The sequence below is a fragment of the Lontra canadensis genome, unplaced genomic scaffold (genome assembly GCF_010015895.1).
Source record: "Lontra canadensis isolate GAN:19392208 unplaced genomic scaffold, GSC_riverotter_1.0 scaffold96, whole genome shotgun sequence".
Lineage (NCBI taxonomy): Eukaryota > Metazoa > Chordata > Mammalia > Carnivora > Mustelidae > Lontra > Lontra canadensis.
In genome coordinates this window covers 6,069,500-6,088,237 of record NW_022631090.1, presented here as the reverse complement: position 1 = coordinate 6,088,237, position 18,738 = coordinate 6,069,500, and the positions used below count along the sequence as shown (strand labels likewise).

The following is an 18,738-nucleotide window of genomic DNA, read 5'->3' as shown; positions in this document are numbered from 1 at the left end:
CACCACAGGAGAGACAGACTTAGAGGTTTTGTCCCAGCCAAGAGAACTATTTGTAGAACAAAAATCAGCCCTCTTCTGAGGAACATGGCTGTGTCCATGACTTTACAATGTATAACCTACTATGTTCACCATAAATTTTTATTCACAAGACATACAACAAAGGAGAAAATATGAAATACCATAAAAAAAGTCAGTAAAACCAATCACAAGATGATAAAGATGTTGAAATTAGTAGACAAGGATTATAACAATTAGCATATGTTCTGGCATTTAAAGGAAATTATTTCCATGATATATGAAGAGATGAGGATTATGGGCAGAAAATAAAATAATGAAAATGAGTCAAATGGGAATTTATAACTGAATAATTAAAATGAAGATTTTCCCAGATGAACTCAACAGCAGATTAGAGAGAGCAAAAGAAAAAGTCAGCTTGAAGATATAGCAACAGAAATTACCTAGCCTGAAAAATACAGAGGAGAACCAGGTGGTGGGTATTGGAGAGGGCACAGATTGCATGGAGCACTGGGTGTGGTGCAAAAACAATGAATACTGTTATGCTGAAAATAAATTTAAAAAAAATTTTAAAAATCTAAAAAAAAAATACAGAGAAGAAATGAAGAGAGCCTCAGTGGCTTGTACAATAATATTAAGCAACTTAATATATGTGTTTAATATAACAATATAACAATCTCTGTATATGTAGCCCCATAAGGGGAGGAGAAGGAAATAGGGACAGATAAAATATTTGAAAACATTTCCAAGAAAGAAAACTTGCATGTCATATAGAAAATATACAGATCAACTTAGAGATTTTGAAAGTTCAATGCAGATAGATACAAAGAAAAGATCATACTCAAAATGTTTTAAACAGAAAGAGAGATCTTAAAGTATGCAGAAAATGACCCACTATATATAGAAAAAAATACAAACAATTGAATTCTCAGAAGATACTTTAGAAGTCAATGAAAATGTAATAACATCCAGGTCATCTTTCTAGTGCTGGAAATAAATGAGCTGCAAAACTGAATCCTATGTCCAGTGATAATATCTTTCAGAAACAAAGGAGAAATAACTATATTTTCAAGTAAATGAAAATTGATTTTGTCACAAGGAGGCATAAACTATAAAAATACTAAAGGAAGTTTTGTATGCTTATGGCAAATGATATCAGATGGAAATATGAATCTATAAAAAGAAACTGATACCAGATAGAAATGTGAATCTATAAAAAAAATGAGGAGGACTACAAATTATAAATATAAATATAGATGTCTGCATGAAAAGACACGAAGAAACTTTAAATGCATATTACTGAGTGAAAAAAAGTTAGTCTAAAAAGGCTACAAACTGTATGATTCCAACTGTAAGATATTCCGGAAAAGGCAAACTATGTACACAGTAAAAACATCATAGACTGCCAGGTATTGGGAGGGTGGGAATGAATATATGGTGAATAGGGAGGGGATTTTTAGAACAATGAAACTATTCTATATGATACTGTGATGATGGGTAGATGTCATTATACATTTGTCAAAAACTTTAGAATGTACAACATCAAGAATAAACCCTAATCTAAAGTAGGACTTTGGGTGATAATGATGTAGTCAATATAGGTTCATCAACTGTAAAAAAAATATATCACTCTGATGCAGGATGTTAATGTTAGGGAAGACTGCATGTGTGGGGGTAAAGATAAATAAAAACTCTCCATACTTCTCATTCTTCTAAGAATATAAAACTACTCTAAAATATCATGTCTATTAAAGGACATTTGAACCTAAGAGAAATGAAAACATATGTACTTACAAAAACTTAAACATCAATTTTTATAATAGCATTATTCATAGCAGCCAAAAAGTTAAAGCCACCCAAAATAACCATCAACAAGCAAATAGATGAACAAAATTTGAAATCCATTCAATGGAATATTATTCAGCTTTTAAAAGAAAGGAAGCACTGATAAATGCTACAATATGAATGAAACTGAAAATATTATTTGAGGTGAAAGAAGCCAATCACAAAAGATAACATAATGCTTTATTTCATTTATATTATGGTCCAGAATAGAGAAACCTTATGGAGACAGAAAGTAGATTATGGTTGTTTAAATACTGTACAGTGAGTAAGAATAGAATGTAAATGGTAGTCAGTGAGATACAAATTTTAAAAATTGCAAAGCATTTGGGAGAGCATCAGCTAAACGTAGCAAGTGTTAGACTTTGCCACATATTTTTAATTCCCTAATAGCTCTTAGTATCCTAAGAACAGAAGGTTTGTGCATTGGCATGATGGTAATGGTGAAAGGCCAAAAGTCTGGCCAATTCTAGGAACCATGCAAGGACATTAATTAAAAGACTGACTTCGTTTATAAGAGTTAGGTAGGAAAGTCAAAGAGATGAGAAACTGTTCTAATAGACATTGAAAATACCACAAGTCCATGGGATAAAATGTCATAATGAGGGTGTATGTAGGAGTGAGACTGGGGGATGATGTGAGTAATATAATAATAATATAATCTTAAGAGTGAAAGACTGTTTTTGCTTAACAATTTTTAAATTTCATTTTGTAATAATTTCAGATTTCCACAAGTGTTGCAAAAATAGTAACAATAATTCTTATGTACGCTTTATTTAGATTTTGCAAATGTTAACATATTACATAATCAAAGTACAATTATCAAAGTCACAAAATTAACACTGATACAATTCTATTATCTAATCTGAAGATCTTCAAGTATCACCAATTTTCCTCCTAATGTTTCTTTTCTTGGTCAGGATCCATTCCAGGATCATTCATTGTCATGTTGCATAGTCATAAAAGTATATGAATTTAAATGATAAAATCACTTTGGAGAAGTTCAAAAGTTCACAGAAATTCAGAATACCATTCATCCATTCAATAAGTTCTTGTTGAGCCCTTAAATATGTTCTAGGCATATGTTCTAGGCATATGTGCTGGATATTGGCAATGGTAGAAGAAATATATCATAGTATCTCCTCAAAAATCTCTGAATTTCAGTCAGATACAAGTCCATTTTTTATGATTCTGATCAAAGGAAAACCCCAAGGAAGTTAATAGTGTTGTAATTTATCTTGAAACACCTCCATTTATTACTAATCGTGCCAAGGACGGTCTTACCAAGTTGTATGTTTTACACTTCCCTTGGTACACTGTTGGAATTTAATAAAAGTTGCTATGTGATAATGAGCAGCATCACTCCCTAAAGATCGAAAACAAACATTCCCTACCATCTCCATGTATAAAGACAGTAGAAACATGGATCAATTCCATTCTTCTATGAGATATCATATAGGGAATATTTAATGTTGAATATTACCATGGACTGTCATGCTAATACATTTACATTTCCATGTAAATGTCCACATTCTATATTAAAGAATAGCTAGTGGAATGCTGAAATGCTTTGTCCCTGAAAGAAGGTGAAATACTGATGGTATACTATGTTTCCTAACTGCCGATAGGATAAAACAATTTCCTTAGTTCAACATTCAAGCATTTCTAGAACTTAATTCTGACATTCCAGCCACTCTCCAATATCTTATCCTTCATGAAAGCCTTCCTCCATCTCAAACACTGACACACAACATATCCTATATGCAGTCTCTTCCATTTGTATTGTTTATTCCAAATTCAAAAACAACATCTTCCCTCTTAATTACTAAAAGTTTACCCATCATTCATTTCTCTCATGTAGTAAGTGTTCAAAACATGTTTCCTAACTAATTCTCTAGAATGTTCTCCCAAATTTTAAAGTAGAGCAAATAAAACCTTAAGAACCTCGCTTAAATACCACTGTCCTTAAGCTATCAATAATAAGAAGGCAATTATCAATGCGAGGTGACATAGTTTTCTTTAAAGACAAATAAGCAAGTTATGATTCCAATCCACTTTCAAATACTACCTAGTGTATATTTTCAAACTACTTTAAACGGTTTAGGGTGGATCCTGCGCCTGGATGGTCCAGTCGGTTAAGCATTCTACTCTTGGTTCTGGCTCAGGTTTTGATCTCAGGGTCCTGGGATAGAGTGCGGCATCAGGCTTTGTGCTCAGCACGGAGTCTGCTTAAGACTCTCTCTCCTTCCTCCTCTTCCATCCCTCCCGCTGACTCTCTCTCTTGTTTTATTGCTCTCTCAAATAAATAAATAAATCTTTAAAATGAAAAATAAATGGTTTAGGGTGGAGCATTATACTACAATATAAAACCTATTAGAGATTTTTCTCATTATTTTTTGTTATTTCCTCATGAAAACCGCTGCAGTAGAGGCCACCTTCTACCTTCTCTGTGAATAGCAAATATGAGATGAATTGTCTGTGAAGAAAATTAGTAGTGGAGCCTTGGTGTTTAAAAACAATGTGAGTTTGCTATTGAATTATGCATCAGTGTCTTTAAAAGCTGTATGCAATTTCAGTGTTCCAACTGATTCATAAATTCACCTGGAGGAGAGCAAAGCAAAAAGGATAAACTACTTGAGAAATTCAATCACCGTGCTATAGATATTTTTGTTAATTGTTCCTCTGAATTATTTGGCATACACATTTTCCAAAGTGACATTTCAAGATTTTACTACATTCTAAACTTTCTGACATCATCCATTTTAAAAGAGAAAGACAGTAGTGTTTAACAATAAAACCTATTTTTTTTCCATCAACTTGGACATAACTGGATCTGTTTCTTTCTGGAAGTTTACAACCTTAACATCATACTGATTTCCATAGAATTCCCTATCCCACATGAAAGACAAAATTATTAGCAAAACTAAAAGGAAGAGAGAGTGGTTGCCTCCACTTTGTCTCCCTTTCCATTTAGTGTGCATCTTCTCTCCCAAACCAAAATTCTCTCTCTTTCAGAAATTCTGCCCAGAAAACTCTTAAATCTATTCTGGCTGTACCAAGTGTTGTGTAAAGAAAAAAAAAAACACACAATTACAAAGTTGGACACATAAATACCTGATACATACTTGTTGATAGGCACTGCATTACAATTATAATGCCAAGCACCTGGATATACATGTCACCTAGGTTTTTGTAACCATGAATATCCTAAGCACATAATGATCTATCCGAGTAAAATATTTGCAGTTTGCTTTTCCTTCACTGTGTACAGATAGCAATGTGTACAGCATTGCAGAATAATATCTGTAGCCTGAAATCCAGCCTGTGGTCAGTGGAAATGTCAACCTTTTATTTAATGAACCCCAAGCGGAGCGTCAGCTCACTGAAATAGGAAGAGAGATAATGCAACTTTAAGACTTCATTTGAATTTCATAAAAGAGAAGAAAATCACCACCTCTATGCTTCTTACCATGAAACATTCAATGGAGAATTGAAACTCCAGTTTTCGCCACCAACATATCCTAATTTGGGTGTTGTAGTAACTTTATGAAGAAAGACAGTAGTGCAAGGTTTGATGGGCTTTTCCTGGTTGTTCATTATTCTATTTAATGTCATCATGAAAAGAAACCCCACAACAATGACTCCTCATACCATTTATCTCTTTAGCATCATCATAGACATTAAGAATACTTTTCTTTGGGAGAAAGAGATCCATAGGTGATGAAAGACTTCTAATACTGAGAGCTAGGTTAATTCACTTGATTGCCAATTGATAATACAATGGATACTCTTTTATCTTCTCCAAAATGGAAAGAACTGCTATCATACAATGAATAAGTGTGTAAAACAGTCAGTATGAACAGCCAAGTAAGTACACAGTAGTTCTCATGGTAAGAGGAAACCTAGTAGTGAGACATGGGATTTCTACTAGGGGTTGAATACTGATAAGAAAATCATCATGAACTACCAGAACTGTAGCATTTATTCTTACTAGGGGAGATTGGAAAAGACCATATGTTTGGAAGTTCATTATATCAATTTAATATCTCACCACAAGTGATAGGTATTACCTCTTTTATTCAAGATGTCTACTCATCACAAAAACTGTATTTCAGTAAATGTCATCTTCCCATCCTTAGTCTTTCCCAAAGGTTACAGGAAATGTACCCTGACAGATAACCTGTAGGAGTCATGTTTGGCACAACTAAAACTTTAGTAACTCACCTAATTAGCATCATATCTCAATTCATTATAATATCAGCAAGTGATTATGTTATGTTTTGATATACTATTCTGTCTTTCTTGAAGCACTTGTTTACCATGGCCCCGATCATCATCTCAATATTTATCTAGGCTTCACCTACACTTGTAATGAGCTAGAGCTGAGGGTTAGAAACCAAAAGAGTATGGATGGGGGTCATGGCAAGTTGGTGACCTCTCCCCTTGAGGAGAATAAAATTAGGTGCTTCAGGTCAGTTATAAACTGTGGTGAAAGCGGTTTTGAGGGTTCATTTGCTTGTACATAGAAAAAGTAGTGTAACCTTACCACACTGCACACACTGCTGGTTACTCATCAGCTCTGTCAGCCTCAGAAAAAGAAATGGAACTGAGTTAGAATTGTTCAACCACTCTACGGAGATGCTAGTGTACACATCTGCATTTCTTCCTAGCTAGGACTGAACAAATAGGCCATTTGCTGCCTGAGGAAGGTAAAATGAAGACAGACCTACTCTTTCTCCTACCCTCCCTTTTCTCATTTCCTCTCCATTCAAGTAGGGAATATGTTTTGACTTGCAGAGAAATAATCAGGGTGTTTAAACTGTGTCTTCAGGCTACATGGCAAAGAGAAAGAGTATAATTGAAGCAGGTGTAGTGTTAAGGGAATGGGTGGGGAGGAAATCTATTCAATCCCAGAACACTATTCTATGTTGGGGAGGGGACGGGCAACAGAAAATAGCTTCAGCATAGCAGCCAGTCCCCATGTTAAAAGCAGACACCACTGAGAAATAAAGACATATGCTATAAAACTGTTCTTGGTCACTCTGAACTTTGCCAGCCCTTGAATATCTTGCCAGGGCAGTGGGGGTGCTCAAGTCGTGTCACATATGTACTCTTGTACAGGAGTGTTGGATACATTGCAGAGGGAGGTAGATAAAAGAGAAGAATTGCAGCTGAGCAAAGATTGTGAAAGTGGCCTTTGTACCCTTCCACTTAGCTGTTGAGTTTGGAGAAGGCCTGGGGAAACAAACAAACAAACAGAAATCTCTTACTGTGGTTCTCAGAAGAGGAAACAAGATAGTTCTGAGAATATTCCTATGGGGGGGGGCGCTAAAGCATCTTAAGTGAACTCCAGACATATACATGTGCCCGTAAATCCTGCTCAAAGTTGTGACTAACCCTACAATATCACAAATATATTTTCCCAGCCTATCGAGCCCCTGCTTCTCATCACCCATGAACATAAAAAATCTCTAATGTTATGAAATCATATATAACTATTTAGAACAGTGTAAGAGTTATTTGGCATTGTTGATAGAGCCTCACAAAAAGGGTCCCATTATCTTACTTTGTGGTTTACCAATATGTAAATCCCCAAATTTCTGAGATTTACAGCAGAAGAAACTATTTCTAAGACACTACTTCTCTAGTAGTGTCAAGGTCGATCTAAATAAGACCTCACTCAAAAAGCTAATTTTACCTAGTGTGGCACAGGCTTTAAACAACTCCATGTTTTCTCATAAGCTTCTCCATTAGAGTAGATAATGACACAGATCTTGAAAGGATTTGTTATCAAATCCTTTTTGTGGGAGGGGACTGATTTTTCTTTCTTTTTTTTTTCTTTTCTTTAAGTGGGGGAGGAGGGCAGAGAGAAAGGAAGAGAATATTAAGCAGACTCCATGCCCAGTGCAGAGCCTGACATGAGGCTCCATCTCATAACCCTGAGATCAAGACCTGAGTAGAAATCAAGAGTCAGACACAACTGACTGAGCCACCCAGGCACCCCTGATTTTCTTATACATATCACGCAGCTGGTCACCAGTGTAGTAGCTCTCTCAAAGTTCTGATGTTAAGAATTCTGCAATATTTCAGTTCATTACACAGTTGTAGCTCAGCTGGAAAGGCACAGTGATCTTTAATATCTGACATTAGAGGGAAGAGTTAGTATAATTTGTTGTGTGGGGTACATGGGAAAGACAATAATTTGGAGGAAGGAAACATATGTAGGTAGTAACTTTAAAATAATTTCTGTAAATGACAACTTAATAAATTATGAATAGTTTTAAAAGTAGCATTAGCATTTACCATGAACTAGTCAATCCTAGGAAATCTTAGATTCCCCTTTTTCTATATCTTTTCTTTTTTTAAATTATTTTTTATTATGTTACATTAGTCACCATACAGTACGCCATTAGTTTCTGATGTAGTGTTCCAAGAGTCATTGTTATAACACCCAGTGTATCTTTTCTACCTCAATAACATCATTCCACCTCTGGAACCACCTACAGTGTTTATTGCTGAACCATTCAATTTAGAATTTATCTTGAGGTAATGGAAAGTGCAGTAGACCCTGAAGCAGGAAATTCTGGTCCAGCCTTTGCCACCAACTAGCTATGGGATGTTTGAGCAAGAATATCCACAGCTCTGTCCTCTGTTTCTTACCATGGGAAATGAAAAGTCTGGATTAGATGCATCACTGATATCCCTGGTACTACCTAAATCCTATCACTTCCAAATATTGTTCTCAAACTGCTTCAGTGTATCAAATAATCTCAAGGTTGAAAGAGATCTAAATAGTTTAGCCCACATATCCATTCAATATTTGAGACACTACAATATAACATTGGTTCCAAATGGCCATTTATCCTCTTCAGAAATACTTCAGTGTTTAGAAACAATCTTCCATGGTGGCTCATTGCAATATTTCAGACTATTACAAAGTTCTTAAAACACAGAAAATCAGTATTTCTGTTTAATTAGAGACACCATGTATAGCATTAATAAACAGCCGATTAGAAAAAGATAAAGTACCTAAAACTAAAAATGAATTAACATCCAGTATATGGTAAACTGCTAAATATCAATAAGAAAACTATAGAAATTATTATAGAAAACTGAACAAACTATTGAGATAGCAGGTTTACTGATGAAGAAACCCAAATAATAACAAATAATTGAATCAAAGTGGAATTTAAGATAGTGAGCTCTCAGTTTACATTGATAACACTGACCAGTTATAGTAGTGAATAATCTGCCACATGTTGGCAGGGATATGAGGTTAGATCAGGCCTCTGGATGGCCCAAGGGATGAATGAAATCCTTGTCCAAGATTGAAGATCCCACAAAAATATTTTTGCATTTTTGATGAGTAACCAAAAAAAGGAACAAGAAGCATATATAACAAAGACTCTACATGGTCAGTAAAATCTGAAATATTTATTATCTGGCCTTTTGTGAATAAAGGTTGCTGACCCGTGAACACCAAGATCTCTCATCCCGTTTGTAGAAGGAGCCATTCTAGAGAACAATATGGAATTATTCATCAAACTAAGTGTACACACACTGTGTAATCCAGAATATACATTCTCACAGAAGTACAAAAATATACGTGTCTAAGGCTATTTACTGCAAAATTGTTTATGGCAGCAAAGAGATGGACATGATTGGGATATTCATCATTGGGGTATTTGACAAGGCAAAATGTGGTGGATGCACATTATGGAGATTATGTGGCATTTATAAATGACAAAGTAGATATATATGCAGCAAATTAAATAGAACTTTAAAAACATCTCAAGTGAAAAAAGGAAAATAAATAGAATGAGATCTATATAACAATACCATTTAGGTAAACTAAAAATGGACACACACAAAACAACAAAACACATTTTACAAAAGACGTACACATTAAGAGATTGGAACAACTGCCTGAGGGAATGAGAAATGGAAATAGATACAAACAAACAAGTATGGACCTTGCAAGTAACAATATCAGTGTGCCATCAACCAAAGAGTATGATTAACTCAACCCTCCACAACAGAGATGCAGTAAGAAAAAAAAAAAGTTCTTAAAATAAGATGAATTCTTTCAAGTAACACCTACCTACTTTTTGGTCCCAGTTATATCCTCTATTATGTAAAATTAGTATAATCTTTCTTCCACACATATCAATGACAACTCCACTTCTCAGGCTCTCTTTCTTCTATATACACAGTTGTAGAATCTGGATGAATTTTCTTAGTATGACAACAAGAAATGAACATATTATTCCATATATAGGCTAACCATCATGTAGTAGAATGAAACTATTGATTTCATTCCAAGCACTATATTTCTCTGAGAGAGGCCTAACTTGGAATTAGGGGCAAGAATCTTGCATTCTAACTCTTTCCCATGAGTCACACTGAACATTGTTTTAGACATACAACAGTAACTTTGTAAATGCACACTGATTGATTGTACATAAGCATATAACTCTCCAGTGCAGAGAACTAATTCAAAAATCATCATAGGCTTAGTTTCTTGTACTAATATGTCCTGGACATACAGCTAACAAAACAAATCTATCATAATCTCAAGTGATAAATTTCAACAGTGGAGAAGTTAAATTTCCTATAGGGACTTGGATAAATTCAAAGCTTTAGTCAATAAACTGTATATTAATGGGGTCATGTGCGCAGTGTACATTATTTGTAACATAGACTGAATCAAATATTGGGTTGGGATCTTGGTATAGTATTAGTGAATATCATACCTATATGGACGAATATATATATGGTTGATTCACTTTTTTTGGTTGTAGAAATAGCTGTGTTGTTCTGATTGCTCAATGATCCATCATCTCTTTGACTGCTAACTTCAAATCCATCTAAAACAGCATCTTCAACTAGATGGATAATCATAGAACTGAGTCTATACACAGATTAACAAAACCTTTAAAAAAATCACTTTACTCTTTAAAGTCAATGAAGTATCTGTGTCAAAGAATGATATCTCTGCAAGTTATGACTTTCTAATTATGTGTTTCTAATGGCCATCAACAAAAAAGACAAGCAAGAACAAATGTTGGCAAGGATGTGCGGAAATGGGAAACTTTGTGTACTGTTGGTGGATCTATACGTTGGTACAGCCACTGGAAAACGGTATGGAAGATTCCCCCCAAATTAAAAATAGAACTAATGGATGATCCAGCAGTTCCACTTTTGGAAATATGTCCAAAAGAAACAAAAACACTAACTTGAAAACCTATCTATACCCCCATGTTCATAGCAGCCAATACATGGAAATCACCTAAGTATTCCATTGGTGGATTAATGGATAAAAAAGTTGTAGTAAATATATATATATACATATATGTATGTATATATATATATACACACATATATACACGCTCATATATATATACATATACACACACTATATATAATGTATATACACATACACATATATAATGTCTATATGTATATATAAATATATAATGTATATAATGTGCGTGTGTGTGTGTATACATATATTCAGCCATACAAAATGAAGAATTCCTACCATTTGTGACAACATGGATGGTCCTTGAAGGCACTGTGCTAACTGAAACAAATTAGACAGTGAAAGACAAATACTACACAATTTCATTCATATGTGGAATCTAAAACCAAAACAAAAACACCCAAATTCATAGTAAAAGAGATCTGATTTGGGATTACCAGAGGTGGAAGGTAGAGCAAGGAATTAGAGGAAGGAAGCCAAAAAGTACAAACTTCTAGCTATAAGATACATAAGTACTAGGGATATAATGTACAACATGAGGATCATAGTTAACACTGGTGTATGATATATATCAAAGCTGTTAAGAGAGTTAATCCTAAATGTTCTCATCACAAAGAGATTTTTTTCTTTTTATTATATCTATATGAGATGATGGATGTTAGCTAAACATAATGATGTAATCATTTCACATAATTTAATATATACAAATCAAACCACCATGTTATATGCCATAAACTTATACAGTAACATATAGTAATTATTTCTCAATAAAACTAGAAAAAATATATGAATATATTTAGTAAACTTGGAAATAGGTGAAGTGAATTAAGAGGAACAAACTTCCAGTTATAAAATAAGTCATGGGGATGTAACACACAGCATAGGGAATATAGTTAATAATACTGCAAAAACTTTGTGTGGTGATTGATGGTAACTACATTTATCATGCAGGTCGTTTGCTAATGTATAAAAACATATCAAATCATTATGATGTATACCTGAAACTAATAGGATATTATATGTCAATTGTACTTCAGTATAAAGAATTGTTTTTCTAAATTAGGCCAAAACTTTTGCTGTGAATGCTGAATTAAAACAAGCATATAAGATTTAAAAAACTGGAAAAAAATAATTGAATGAATATTTCTAAGAAAGTTAAATGAAGGAGAAGTGAACTCAAATAAAGAATATTCAAAGTTTTATTAGATTTGTTTAGAGACTTTTTAAAAATATTTTATTTATTAGAGAGACCATGCACACTTGGTGGGAGAGGGGCTGAGAGAGAGAGAAAAGCAGACTACTTCTGAGCAGGGACCTTCTCCTCTCTCCCCGGGATCATGACCTGAGCCACCCAGGCACCCTAGAGACATTATTTTTATTCTCACCAATGCATCTCACAGAAAAATGTTTTACCTCTTTCTAATCCAAAACACACTGAAAAATATAAACTTTCACTGTCTCTCTCCAAAGTTCAAAATATACTTAGGAGATCTAGCATATATTTTTCAGGCTATGAAGGTGAATGTACCATGGCTTTCTGCTGTGTATCTTCATGGAAACTTTCCATCGCAGAAACCAAACATGTTTGGATAAGTTTCATTTGCATATCTGCAAGTCAACAGGATAACAAAGATCTTCCACAATAAAAGGAAAAATACCAAAGTATAACAGAAACACACGCAACTCTCCAAACTTCAAGAGTCCCATGAGCATCTGGAGATAATCCATCTTGCTGTCTCTTAATTGCCAGTAGGTTTATCACAACTTCCACAGTTTGATTTTTAAGCAGGCTGAACTGTAAAGTGTTGTTATAATTAGCTCACTAAAGTGTGTAAGGCAAAATGGAAAATTATAATTCATTTTCACTCAGGAAGACAGGAAATCAGGAAAGGGACTCATTCACTTTTCTCAAACACTTTTTGGGCATAGGTAGAAATGAAGAAACTTATGACATTCACATCTGATTATAAAATATGGTTACACATCTTTTATGCAATTTTCATTTCTCTAATACATAATTCCTATAGAGTAAAAAAGTAGTTAACTTGTGGAAGTTTATCTGTTTTTGTTTGGGTTTGAATTATGAAACTGACTACATGCAAAACTGTGATAAGCTTTAGTGTTAATAGAAATCTGATTTGAATGCCAATAAGCCTAGAATTAGATATCTCAGAATACTTACTAGGCAAGGACTCATTGGGAAATATACTTTTTCCTTCCCAATATGTTCATCAAATCCATAGGTCTTAATTTTATTTGTGGTATATTCAGTATTTATGAATTTGCAGAATGGCCTACAGAATAATTTTTGCTACAACAGTTGGTTGCCTACTAAATATCCACTTCTCCTTTTTTTCTTGCAAAGACTCTATTTCATGTGTCTACTCCTGCCCCATATGACTCAAGAGCTAAGGATCCTATTCTCAGCCCCAGGCAAAAATCTTGATCAATCTATACCAATTGTTGTGGCCCTATTCTCACTGCCAGTATTTGGTTTAATGGTAATCATGTAAATTGTGGCCAATGAGACATGAGTGAACATTTGTTGGTGACTTCTGAGAAGTATTTCCTCATTCCTCAGAAGATGACACCAACGACATGACTATTGAAAGTCACCATTAGGATTAAAGTAGATAATGAGTTCAGAAAACTAAAGAAATACAGTAGAAATACTTATGTATCTGCTTAAAATTTATTTGTTCTAAGCTCTTAAAAATACCATTTATAAAAATTCACAATTCTTCTGTCTTGTTTATCTAAGTTCTCAAGGATAATTAATAATAGGGTCTTCATTTTAAATTTCATCTGCATTTTATTTTTTTTAAGATTTTATTTACTTATTTGACAGAGAGAGATCACAAGCAGGCAGAGAGAGAGAGGGGGGGGGGGAAGCAGGTTCCCTGCTGAGCAGAGAGCCCAATACAGGACTCAATCCCAGGACCCTGAGATCATGACCTGAGGCCGAAGGCAGAGGCTTAACGCACTGAGGCACCCAGGTGCTCTCCATCTGCATTTTAAATATAAACTAATGGTTAAAAATAATGGACTAAATGCCTATGATTTTCCCACTTGAAACTCCTAAGTAATGCTGATAATATTATAATAACAAATAGTGACAATAATAACTTTTGACATTTTTTCTTCAGGTACTTTGGTCAAACACTGTTTTAAGTACTTTACATGTACTAATTTCGATAATATAGGTGCTTTTAGTATCCTTATTTTTCAACAAAATAAATAAATGAATGAAAAGAAACAGACTCAGACAAGTAAATTACCTATGATTTCTCAGTTGGTAACATGGGACCACAAAAATTCAAACCCAGAGAGGGGCACCTGGGTGGCAAAGTTGGTTAAGTGTCTGACTCTTGATTTCGGCTCAGTTGTGACCTCGAGGTCCTGAGATCAAACCCCATGTCAGGCTCCAGGCTCATCATGGAATGGAGTCTGCTTAAAACTGTTTTTCCCTCTGCCTTTGCCCCTCCCCCACCTCTCTCTCTGATAAATAAATGAATCTTTAAAAAACTTCAAACCGAGAGAGATCAGCTTTAGAACCTTGGCCCTTAAACACTATGGGGAATAAAAAAATCATAAACCCACGAGGACAAAGGTAACAGGAGAGGAGACAAAATTGATGAATTGGTGGAAAAAATGATGAATTGATGGAAAAATGAATAGAGGAGTGTTGACGGAACAAAGCTGAGAGGAATCAATGTCTACCTATCAACAGAAGGGGGTATTAGTGAGAAGCAAACTAATACAACCCATGGAACTTGGGAAAAGGAGCTTGAGACACATCAAAAGATATGTGGAGGAGGTGTAGAACAGAAAAAATGAATTATTTAAAGCATGTATAAGAAGAAGTTAGATTTCAAGGGCCCCTTCTTTACCTTAGTAAGTGACCAGGTATCTGTTTTTGGAAAAATTAAAGAAAGGCTCCAGAGTGTGATATCAAGCAAAGTGGTAGGCAGAAGAAAGAGCTTTTTTAAAACAGTAGGATTAAGTTAAAGTTTTCACATTTTCTGGCTCTCCAGGCAAGAGATTACATAATTCATCTCTGATGAACCAGTGTCTCCCCAGAGGGGGCAACCTCATACACTAATACACACAAATTGGGAGTTCCAGCCCTCCAAAACCTATGTTTCTGTATAGTCACTCTATACTAAAGACCACCAGTTAACTGACAAAAGAACAAAGGGTTTTCTCTCTTTTTTTTTATTATATACATGTTTTTCTCTGTACTTCATTTTAAATACACTAATTTTTAAATGATGCTCATCTTTTTTTCATCTGGTGGTAAAATATTAGTGCAACTTTTCATAAAAAAAAAAAAAGGTTTACCACAGATATAAATGAATTTTCCCAATTGGAAACGGCCCTTCAGTTGCCATTAAATGAAACTTCTCAACCTAACTTACCAAGAAAAAGAATTGGTAGTTGCCATTATAAGCAAAAACATAAACTACTACAGCATCACCTACATTGCTCCTTACAACACAAACTTTGAAAGAACCAGAGACACTTTATAGAAGTTTTTTGGTTTTGAAAAGGCACATGGGTGTGGTTTTTTGTTTTTTACATTCTAGAAATTTTGCCACCACCACTCTGTTCCTGTTGCAGAGATGACATCCGTGACTATCAGTAAAGACAAGAAGGTTGTTCAAACTAAAGAAAGCCAGAAGCCAAAAATTTAACTGCACAGTAACAGTGTACTTTTCTTCAGGCAGCCTTGTGTTTCCTATATATTCAATTTTCTAACATGCATTAGAATACATCAAATTTGTATTCTAATGATTTTACATTTGATTTTACAACATGGAATAAATCTGAGAAAGGACATGACCTGGGAAAGAGAGAAGGGAGAACCCTTATCACAATGAAAATAGATACATTTGTACCCAACTATATAGTAAGAATATAATCCATTTAAGTTTCCAGAAATAATACTTCTCAAAGCTTTCCATTCACTTATGGGAAAGATATCTCCTCCGTGGCATTAAGTGGGGAGAAATCTGTTTCAACAGAAACAGTTCACAACAGGAAAGACTTTAACTTTCGTCCACTTCTCTGTTAGCCCAAGGACAGTCACACTGCCCATCATCAGTTCAAAAACCCAACACATAAATTTAAAAATATATTCATTTGTTATTTCATTCTAAAACAGGCATAGGTGTTCTGTTCTCATTCCCTGCCCTTTCAGCTTGGGAATCCACTGTTGATTTGGTCTCTAAACCATCAGCATCTTTGCGATCTTCCCTGCCAGCCTCAGTACAATCTGCTTGGGTGGGCTCTCTCTCCTCCTGGTTCATGATTTCAGGGGTCACTTGTTCCAAGTCGGCTTCTAGAAGTTCAGTCTGTACGTCTACTGGCATCTGATTTACCTGCTCGACGTGCAGCTCCTCCACATGTACTTCAGTACCTTCTTCAGTCTGAATTTGACCCACTTCTAGATAACTCACCTGGACCTGCTCTGGAAGATCGCTCATACGTGAATCATGCACTTGGCTGTCCTGGAGCAGATCAGGAGGGACCTGTTTCACAGTTATTTGTGCTGAATCCACCTGAACCTGAAGCAATGGTAACACATGCACCTTCCCAACTTGTTCTATAATAGCCATTGACGTCACAGGTTCAGTCTGCACATGTGTTTCTACTGAAAGAACTTCTTCAGTTACTAGACACTCTGAAATATTGTGAGTATCACTGAGATGCCTCCTTAATTCATTTTCTTGCATAAACCACAAGTCACATAAAGCACAATGGTTGGGTTTATCTCCAGTGTGTATTACCAAATGATCTTTGAACTGGTCCCAGTTGTTAAACACACTGTTACAGACCTGACATTCATAAAGCTTCTTTCTTCCCTTTTTTGCCCGTACTCCAGTCTGGCATGCAGTCAGATGACATTTGAGGGTGCTATTTCTAGCAAATCGTTCATGACAATTTGGACATTCAAAAGGTTTTTCACCTGTATGTTTTCGAAGATGCTCTTTAAAATGTCCAAAGTGGTCAAACTGTTTCTCACAGTATTGACATATGTGAATTTTTTTCCTAGTTCTTTGCTTCTTACTGACTTCACCTTCTTCGAGGTGGTAACTGTTGAGGTGCTGTTTCCATGCACTCTCCCGAAGATACCTTTTATTGCATATTTCACACTTGAAACTCTCAGTGGAGTGTGATTTCATGTGTTCCTTAAAATGGTAAAACAATTTATATGAACGGTTACATTTCTCACAAAGGAACAAGTCCTTCACATGTGACAGCTGAAGTTCCACAATTTCAATACCTTCTACCTGTTTGCTTGTGGGGTCAGATGCACAACCATCTTCTTTTATCTGCCCTTTTCTATCACCTTGCCGGTACTTGCTGGTAGTATCTGCCAACCGTGCCAGGGCAGAATCATCAGAGGACCCTGTGCTCTGAATGTACTTTATGGACTGCTTGGCAGAAGCCACTTCCTCCAATGTTTCGATGCCTTCATCTTCCACTTCAATTATGCCTTCAACAATCTCCACCTCAATTTCAACAGGTTCTGATTCTGCAGAGGGCAACGACTCAGTGATAACATTTGAAGTTTCTGCAATCTTTCTTTTTTTTGCCTCACTTTTTCCTGTGGTATTTTCCTCTAGTGGAGCGGAGTTTTCTTTATTCCTGACTTCAAGGGCTTTGATAGCTTCTAGCATTTGTAGGAACTCTGCTGCTTTCCATATATCATTGGCTTCTTCTTCTCCTTGTATCATTAATTTTGTTGTGTATGTGAACTCAATTAAATGATGGAAGGCCATTTTACTAACACCTTCTATCTCCACCAAAGTTTCCTGAGTAAACTCCTGAAAGAAATTGTAGAAGAACTTACTGCAAGCAGCCAAAACAGCCTTGTGGGCCTTAAAATGGTGTCCGTCGACAATCAGGGTGATGTCCGTAAACCGATCCTGCTGTCGCTGTTCATTCAATCGGTCCAGGATCATTTTATGATGTTCCGGGAACTCCTGAAAGCATTTGATCTTCTCTTCAGCCTCCATGGCGGTCGGGTTGCTGTCGACGTGCTGCGTCACACGCTGGGCTGCGGCTGACTCCGACGCCGACCAAGCGTCAACCAAGCAGCGACCACTGAGGAAATGGGCCCCACCCCCGCCCGCCCGACTAGTAGCGGGCGGAGTCAACGGGAGGGAGGGGGGAGGGGGAGGGGAGGGGGAGGGGGGAGGGGAGGAAATGGGCCCCACCCCCACCCGCCTGACCAGTAGCGGGCAGTCAACGGGGGAGGGGGGAGGGGGAGGAGGGATTGACCCTGGCGGAGGGGGAGGCCACGGCTGCTAACGCTAGCTGGTGATTCTCCCTTTCTCCTCTCCGGCCTTAAGAGCTTCTCCTTCCTCCCTCTCCCCTCTTGGGGCGAAACTCAGCCCACAGTTCCCTAGCTCCCAACAGCACCTCGCCCTCCATTTCCTCCCGAGTGCCCAGACGCTGCCTCCGCTGGGTCTGGCCAAGCGCTCGCTGTGAGACCCAGATGGCCGCCAACAAAGGGTTTTCAAATCACTTTTTTTTTCACTATTAAATATAAATTGACAGCTCTTATTTCACTCTTAAATATGAGTGAAGAGCTAAGGCCCACTATCTATTTG

General features: G+C 36.1%; 1 protein-coding gene across 2 annotated transcripts; it reads right to left on the bottom strand.

Moving 5' to 3' along the window:
• Positions 1-16,182: 16,182 nt before the first annotated feature.
• On the bottom strand, positions 16,183-18,141 carry LOC116854887 (zinc finger protein 131-like). 2 transcript variants are annotated; one of them, XM_032837126.1, is made up of 2 exons: positions 17,413-18,141; positions 16,183-17,310 (listed from the first exon to the last, which is right to left on the bottom strand). In XM_032837126.1, the coding sequence occupies exons 1-2, from the start codon at positions 18,139-18,141 to the stop codon at positions 16,270-16,272; spliced, it is 1,770 nt and encodes a 589-aa protein (XP_032693017.1). In that variant the 3' UTR covers positions 16,183-16,269. The 2 variants fall into 2 exon arrangements, with proteins under 2 accessions (XP_032693017.1, XP_032693018.1); XM_032837127.1 differs by having other exon boundaries at positions 17,406-17,450.
• Between the last annotated feature and the right edge of the window lie 597 nt (positions 18,142-18,738).